Below are 9,075 nucleotides of genomic sequence, written 5' to 3' on the forward strand. Positions count from 1 at the left end.
AGATCGAGGGCCTCTGGTTCTAGGGTTAGGGATCCTCCGGAGCTGCACGTGTGTGTGACCCGGGAGGAGAGTGAGCCGACATATCATCTTGAAATTGACGAAGTCGATACAGATGTCTTCGTTGACAGGAACGTTCCGTCCCGCTAAACACATATCGCCAAAAGACCTAAAATAAATCTAGAAAAAATGCGAGCGCCGATGTCAAGTCTATGACTTAAACCTGTTGGGAATATCACTGTGCTCGTAACCATCCAACCAGTTTCTGATTCGCATTAAGATTGTTTAACTTGTCTGTTAGCCATGCTGAGCTTGTTTATCATTTTTGTGTCATCACGTGTCAGTTCTAGCCTCTATTTTCTTGCATTATTGGTGAACTACATCTTTTCACGCGGATGATGCGTTGTATTTTGTGTTCTGCAAACATTTCCCGGCCCTGGACAATGCTTCGGTGCCTTAAGGCACCTGCTTTTGTGTCTATGACATGTGGACCCAACAGGTGGCTGGTCCACATGTCAGTGACCCAAAGGCAGGTGCCTTTAAGGCACCGAAGCTGCGTCCCCGGCCCTGCTTCTTAGCTGAAAGTTGAGCCCTACATGACTACAAGTTACAACACCAGATTACAAGGGAAACCAAGAGAAGATATGATTATACTGATGTACTCCCTCCGATCTTTTTTAGTTCGCATATACGATTTGTCTAAAGTCAAATCTCCTAAATTTTGACCAAATTTATAGAAAAAAAATACAAACATTTAGAATGTGAAATGAACAACATTAGATGCATCATGACTTTATTTTTCATATTGTATAAATTTAGCATTATAGATGTTAATATTTTTTTCATATAACTATGGTCAAACTTTACGAAGTTTGACTTCAGACAATCCTTATATACACAGTAAAAAAGACCGGAGGGAGTAACAAGACGAGACACCGGAGCATAATAAAGTACACATGTGCGATGTGTCACACCAATTGTTCATGGTCACCACGCATCCCGTTGTCTCCACCGCCATGGCCGAAGAGGCGGCCGGCAGCAAACAATAGCAACTTCAGGACCACATGCTATAGTCGTCCGCCCCGTACATTATTGTACAGTGACCCGCAAACCACACCCCCCTCTCGCCCCTGCGTAGTATATGCAAGGGTTTGCGGCTGAAATACGGGTCGAAACCATATCCGCCCGCCGCCGCAATTCCCAATCCCCCCTCTTGATTTCTCGCCGTCGGCTACTTCAATTCCCCCTCCCCTCTCTCGATGTGGCACGGAATGTGGTCGGTGGGTCACGGTGGCGGCGGCCCCAAGCGGAGGCGGACGTCACGGAGGCCGCCATCGTCGTGCGCTCTGCGCAAGAGGAGAAGGAGGCAAAGCAGCACCGTCCACGGGACGCCGACATCGACACAATCTTCCTCGAGCAGGGGATGGCAGCGGTGCAGGAGTTCACGACCAACATGGAAGAGTGGCGCCGCGTAGCCAAGAAGCAGGACGAGGTCTACGTTGACCTCGTCTCCGACGACGAGGACTGAGCTCCTCCGCCGCCGCAGGATCGCCGCCGCAATCCCCCGGCTCCGGTGAGCCCAATTTTGTAATTAGGGTTACGGTGGCGCCTGCTACTATAAATATTAGTTGAAAAAAATTCTACTTTGTATGACTTTTTAAGATGATCAAGTGCTAGTAGTTCTACTGAACTAGTTCAATTTCTCGCGCGAATGTGTGATTTCAAGTTTTGCGGGTTCATATTCGGTTCTTGTTCTATCACGGCTGTTTTCGGCCCCTATAAGAGTTCGCGATATAAAAGATCTGCTAGAGATGCTCTAAGGAGATGGATCATTGCAGTATGAATTTAGGTGAACCGTTTGATGGATACTTGGAGAGCAGCCGAACAGATTACAATGAAGATGATCTGGTGATTTGTGCTCGCTCTAGCTGTACGACAAGTAGAGTATCTGTACAACCACCAGATCAGGCTGATCAGCGGCCTTTTGGGTGATTGCTCGGCGTATGCATTTCTTGAATACGCCTAACACACGCATGCAGGAGTACGTATAATGCGCACACACGCCTAACACACCCGACGTAGTACGTCTTTTGACGAGCAATGGTACATCCCCTACTGAAGCTTACGTTAAGTTTTACTACGTAGATAACCAGGCGCCAACCTGTGATTGGGAAATTGGGAATAGGGGACTCGGGTGGGTGGGTGGATGGGTGTGTGTGGGGGTGATACGGCTTCGTAACTTGTTCGTACATATAGAATTACTGCTTTCTAGAGAGTACAATATGGACTTTGCTAGACGTACGGAGTTTTACGGCGATTTACAGGTTGCTTAACATTGATTGGCTGGCACATACGTACAGGTACATTCTACTACCTCTCTTTCAGTTTACAGGGCGTGTGCGTACCCCTAGATCGTCAATTTGACTAACCTAATACAAATCATATATTACAAAAAATATACCAACATAAACTTTGAAGTTTTTATTTTCAAATGGTATACTTTTTATGTTATATAATTTATATTAGGATGATAAAATTGACAACCTAGATATATGCGTAGGACTTGTAAACTGAAACGAAGGTAGTACAGGTTTTTACATGTTGAGGACTGCGCGTTCTTCTAATTGGCCCTCTCTGATTTCCATCAATGGACCCGTGCGTCTTAATCAATTCCCGACCAATCAATGTTAAGCAACCTGTAAATCCCCCGTGAAACTCCGTACGTCTAGCAAAGTCCTAATATATAAACACGACGGGCACACTTGCCAGAAGACCGAGCCCAATCACAAAGTACTCATGCTCAAAAAAAAAAAAACAATCACAAAGTACTCCAGCCCGTTTCCTTCTCACGTGTACGAGAACCAGCAAGCGTAGATACATACCATGGCGACGGGTGGAGCACCATTTGACGTGCTATCGTCACTGGACCCCGAGACCTTCGCCGGGGAGTCGCGCGCCGTGATCAACTTCCTCGCCGAGTACTACTGTGACGTCGAGACGTATCCGGTCCAGCCCCAGTCCTTGCCAGGGTGCCTCCGTGCGCTTCTACCCGACGCGCCGCCCGAGAACGGCGAGCCCATCGACGTGATACTGGAGGAGGTACGGTCTCACATCGTCCCGGCACTGACCCACTGGCAGAGCCCCAAGTTCTTCGGCTACTTCCCCATGAACGCCAGCACGGCCGGGTTCGCCGGCGAGATGCTCTCCACCGGGCTCAACGTTGTGCCATTCATGCGGGCCGCCTCGCCGGCCGCGACCGAGCTCGAGAGCGCCGTGGTGGACTGGATGGGCAAGCTGGTGGGCCTCCCGGACCGTCTCCTCTTCTCCGGCGGCGGCGGCGGCGTGCTGCACGGGAGCACCTGCGAGGCCGTGGTGTGCACGCTCGCGGCCGCGCGCGATCGCGCGCTGAGCAGGCTCGGCCACGAGGGCATCCTGAGGCTGGTGGTCTACGCCTCGGACCAGAGCCACTCCACGTTCCAGAAGGGCGCGAGGATCGTGGGGATCCCGCGGTCTAACTTCCGCGTCATCCGGACGTCGGCAGCGTCGGGCTACGGCCTCACCACGGACAGCGTCCGCGACGCGGTGGAGGCCGACGTGGCCAGCGGGCTCGTGCCGCTGTACCTGTGCGCCACGGTCGGCACGGTGCGGGACCTCGGGGAGCTGGCGCGGAGGCACGGCATGTGGCTGCACGTCGACGCCGCGTACGCCGGCAGCGCCCTGATCTGCCCCGAGTTCCAGCATCACATCGACGGCGCCGAGCTCGCGGACTCGGTGAGCATGAACCCGCACAAGTGGTTCCTCACCAACATGGAGTGCTGCTGCCTATGGGTGGCGAGCCCGGCCGCGCTCACCTCCGCGCTGTCCACCAACCCAGAGTACCTCAGCAACGTCACAGAAGAAAGTGCAGGCGCGGGCGTGGTGGACTACAAGGACTGGCAGATCGCGCTGTCGCGGCCGTTCCGCGCCATGAAGCTGTGGGTGGTCCTGCGCCGCTACGGCGGGGCGGGCATGCGGGCGTACGTACGGCGGCACGTCGAGATGGCCAGGTGGTTCGAGCAGGAGCTGAAGGCCGACGGGCGGTTCGAGGTGGTAGCGCCGACGAGGTTCTCCCTCGTGACCTTCCGCCTCCGTCCAGGGCACGACGGCGACGGTGATGGCTTGAACCGTAGGCTCCTCGTGGCGGTGAACGCTAGCGGGAGGGCGTTCATGACGCACTTCGTGGTGGACGGCAAGTTTGTTATCCGTATGGCTGTGGGCGGAGCCATGACGGAGATGCAGCACGTCCAAGACACGTGGGAGCTTGTCCGGGAGAAGGCCGAGGAGGTCGGCGCCCTCCCTTAGGACTCCGGGCATGACTAGGAACCGAACGTGCGCTGAGATAAATACTGAGAATATGGGATTCGGTAAGCATGAATTGCAACATATGCACAACCAAATAAAATCCATGTCCTTTCAAAAAAAAAATCCATGTCCTTTCAAAAAAAAAAAATCCATGTACTCACCCAGTCCCATAATATAAGAGCATTCTAGTGCATATGAAGCATCAAGAATGCAATAAAGATTATCTTTTGAGAAGTTTGAGGGAGTGTCTATTCCACATTTGACTGAAAAGGGGTTGAGCTTCATTCAAATTGCACAACTATAATAGGTTGGCAACTCCCAATTCATAGTATTTGACGCTTACAGGCTATACTGTACGTCTGTACGAACCGGCGAACACCACCCCACCTCCTCTGTCCTGGGCTCGGCCTATAAATTCTTTTTCAACTTTCAAAAAATAGGTGCGTGTGAAGACTTGAACCCTCAAACGAACCTCACAGTTTCAGTGCCGAATGCGACAACCAAAACGGAGATGCGGCATGTCCAAGACACGTTAGAGTTTGTCAGGGAGAAGGCCGAGGAAGTCGGCGCACTCCAAAACGAACGGAACGTGCGCTAAATAAAATACTGAGAACATGCAATTCATGAAGAACCCAATGAAGATTGTCACAGAGTATCCGGTGTAAATCTTTGCTCCTACATGACCATCATGAAAGATAGTATCAAATCTGGATGTCCTTTCTATTTATTCATTTCCACAAAAATACATTTTACTACCTCTAAGAAATGTGACTTTAGTTGCTTAGTAAATAGGAATTTCTTGATTAAATTAATTCAGGAAACGATCACGATCATGACATTAACAAAATTAATGACATACTAATTACAAACCAGACTAGCATGTACTACGCATATAATAGAAACATCTATGCACATAACTAGTACTGTTAAGACGGAAATTAATAGGAGAGGGATACACGTGTTTACTAATTCTTTCTAACACGTAGGTCTCATGTATCATTCACTAAAAGGAAAAAAAAACTAGCCGCTTTACCCTAGGCTAATGCAACCGCTAGCCTCGACCCAAAATCCCCTCCCCTTGTTTATGTGCATGATCTTGTTTAAATGCGTTGATTTTATTTTTTGAACTCGTGATTTTTTCTTTGATTTTGTTGATCTTATTATGTAGTCTCTTTTTTTGATCATTTCGAAGTAGGGGCTGCAGAAGTATCTTCAATAAAAGAAGAAAATGGTCCCCGTTGGTTTGTGTTGTAATTGAAAAAAAAACAAGAAAGTACAGTTGTGAATGTTCGTCTAAAAAATTCACTTATAGACTACTCATCCATGAATGTAACTGGACACACACATACACACATGTACGCGTAGTATGTAGTATATAAGAATGTTTAGGTAGTATATACAGTATTTTTTAGATAGTATGCATCATATTTTCAGTATGCTTCATTTTACATACAAATATATACGTATTTCACAAATATAATAAAAATCATGGATCAATTTGCAATTTTTTCATGTTACCTACTTTGGATTATCTTATATATAATATATGAACATACTTATAATGAAAAACTAGTATATAGAATATCATATAGTAGTATATGAGACATGTGGGGTAACTATCATCAGGTGGTAGGATGTATTCTTCACCCTTATCTACTTTACCATCAATGCATCGTAATTTTACGTTTCATAAGTTTTGTCTTATTTTCGATGTAAAAAGAGAGCGTAAGAAAATATATAATCGCTGTAAAATATACATAAACTGCAAATTTTCTTGTCTTATGCCCTATATTTTTATTTTTTATGTCAAATTTTACGTAGTGAATCAATAGGAATGTAACTATTCAAATTTCAAATATAATTTAATTATGAAGTGGTCGTAAGATTACCTCGGTTGAAGAATAACTTATTCTGCACCCTGGGTGATGAATATTATCACTATATGTGTGTGTGTGTGTGTGTGTGTGTGTGTGTGTGTGTGTGTGTGTGTGTGTGTGTGTGTGTGTGTGTGTGTGTGAAATGTTAAAGTATACATGCTGAAATATTGCGCATATATGTGAAAATGCTGAAAAACACATGGTGAAGTATGAAATAGGTAAGATGGCTGAGATGGGTATTTTTACCCGCGGGTATTACCCGCATCTAGCCAGGAACCGTTTGAAACCTGAGGTGCGGGTACTGGTACGGGTTTAGACAAGAAATATTTAGACGAATACAGGTGTGGACGGCCATTACCCACGCCCAAAATCGATGCATGGGGATGTATCTGGTGCACCAGAGCAATTGGTGCTACCCGTGCACACAGGTTCCCCATTGCACATTCAATTGTGTATGCGTTGTGTGCATGTGCAGCGTATGTGTGTGTTGCACTGCATACATGCGGTCATGGCACTCATGCCCGCGCTGGTGACCTCCATCGGAGGTCGCACTCGTTCCCGCAGACGCTGCTGGTTGTGAGCTGGAGAGACAGACGCCATCATGTTTGTCGTTGTTGTATGCTCTAGGGGGAATATCAAGTGATACTTAGACTTAGCGATACTGTGATACGACCTCTTGGGAGTCGTTGGATCTCAGATCCAATGGTTCCGGGAGCTCTAGAAAATGTTGCAAAGAAGTTTTCAGAGTGTATTAAAATTGAGCGTTGCTACTTGTGAGTTGCGTTGGGATTTTCTCGAAGAGGAAAGGATGATGCAGTACAGTAGAGATAAGTAGTTCCCTCAGTTATGAAACCAAGGTTATCAATTCAGTAGGAGAACCAAGCAACACTATGTAAACAACACCTACACACAAACAACAAATACTTACAACCCAACGTGTAGATGAGTTGTCAATCCCTCAACTGCTATGAGCAAGATTAAAAAACAGATTTTTGGATGGATAGATAGATCTGACAAAAATACAAATAAAAAATTACAACAAGATATTTTTGGTTTTAATATATGATAGAAAATAGTCCCAGGGCATAGTTTTCACTAGAGGCTTCTCTCAAGAAAATAACATACGGCGAGTAGACAAATTACTGTTAGGCAACTGACAGAGAAGCAAATAATTATGATGATATCCAAGGCAATGATCGTGTATATAGGCATCACGTCCGAGACAAGTAGACCGAAACGATTTTGCTTTCACTACTATTGTTCCACACATCGACCATTATCCAGCATGCATCTAGTGTATTAAGTTCATAAAAGAACGGAGTAACGCCTTAAGCAAGATGACATGATGTAGACAAGAGAAAATCACATATGAAATAAATCCCATCTTGTTACCCTTAATAGCAACGATAATGTGTGCCACGTCTCTTTCTGTCACTGAGATTGAGCATCGCAAGATCGAAGCCATCACAAAGTCCCATGGCAAGATAAATCGATCTAGTTGGCCAAACCAAATCAATAAATAAGAGAAGAAATACGAGGCTATAATAATCATGCATAAAAGAGTTTAGGGAAAACTCAAATAATATTCATGGATAGATCTGACCATAAACTCACATTTCATCGGATCCCGACAAACACACCGCAAAAAGTCATTACATCAAATAGATCTCCAAGAACACCGAGGAGAACATTGTATTGAAGATAAAAAAGAGAGAATAAGCCATCTAGCTATTAACTATGGACCCATAGGTCCGTGGTAAACTATCCACGCATCATCAAAGGGGCAGCAAAGATGATGAAGAACCCATCTGTGATCGTTTCCCCCTCTGGCAGAGTGCCGGAAAAGGCCTCTAGATGGGATCTCGTGGTTCTGGAACTTGCGATGGCGGGAAAAATATTTTGTGGACTCCCGGTAGGTTTTGTGATTTTATGGTATTTATACAGGTGGAGGTAGGTCAAACGGAGGCTCGTGGGCCCCACTACCCACCAGGGCACGCCAGAAGCCCCTGGCGCGCCCTGGTGCTTAGTGGGCCACTCCTTTGTCTTCTCGTTCCCTCCAGAAGCTTCGAGGGTCTCTTATTGCCAGAAAAATCTCCAAAAAGTTTCGTGGCATTTGGACTTCGCTTGGTACTGATATTCTGCGAAGTCAAAAACAAGCAAAAAATATCGACTGGCACTGGGCACTAAGTTAATAGGTTAGTCCCGAAAAATGACATAAAGTTACTTGTAAATGTATATAAAACATCCAAGATTGATAATATAATAGCATGGAACAATTAAAAATTATTTATACGTTCGAGACGTATCACGCGCAGGTACATCAGCTCCTCGGATACTGTCGGATTTGAGATCCAATGGTATAGGAGTCCGTATGACGGTAGCATGTGAAGCTTGATATCACCTGAAACTTTCTCCATGCTCTAGAGGTCTTGGTGGCTGAGCCTTGTCGATCAATTAGTCGCTTGGTAGTGACGTGGAGGCGACAACTTCAGTTTCGGGTCTCCGGAGATAGAGGTTAGGGAGGCAGAGTTGGAGAAGGCGAAGGTTCATTTTTTGGGGTTCCTGGCCGAAGATGGGGAACGGGCATTGGCGATCTTTTAGTTTAGATCTTATACCTCTAGAGTAAGATGAGCACCGCTTTTAGTTGAACTATATATGTCTGAGATGTAATGAATTCCGTCATATTTATATGAAATCTAACGAAAAGCCGCTGTGTTTGCATTAATATTGTTTGGTTTGTATGAAAATCCGACCATGTTTGCATCAATTTTGTCCGGTTGTTCAGATGGTGATTGCAATGTATGCGGGCAGCTTTGGATGGCGGCCTCCCACATCCGTGTTGGCGGACTGGTCCCCTCTA

At 46.2% G+C, this 9,075-nt stretch overlaps 1 protein-coding gene across 1 annotated transcript; it reads left to right on the forward strand.

Annotated features, from left to right (window-relative positions):
* The first annotated feature begins 2,880 nt into the window (after positions 1-2,880).
* On the forward strand, positions 2,881-4,368 carry LOC119272443 (tyrosine decarboxylase 1-like). The gene has a single exon (XM_037553931.1). The coding sequence runs from the start codon at positions 2,881-2,883 to the stop codon at positions 4,336-4,338; it is 1,458 nt and encodes a 485-aa protein (XP_037409828.1). The 3' UTR covers positions 4,339-4,368.
* Positions 4,369-9,075: the final 4,707 nt, after the last annotated feature.

This window comes from Triticum dicoccoides, chromosome 3A (genome assembly GCF_002162155.2).
Source record: "Triticum dicoccoides isolate Atlit2015 ecotype Zavitan chromosome 3A, WEW_v2.0, whole genome shotgun sequence".
NCBI classification, from domain to species: Eukaryota; Viridiplantae; Streptophyta; class Magnoliopsida; order Poales; family Poaceae; genus Triticum; species Triticum dicoccoides.

Coding starts and splice junctions, on each gene's coding strand:
- LOC119272443 (XM_037553931.1), top strand. CDS start 2,881: ATGGCGACGGGTGGAGCACCATTTGACGTGCTATCGTCACTGGACCCC.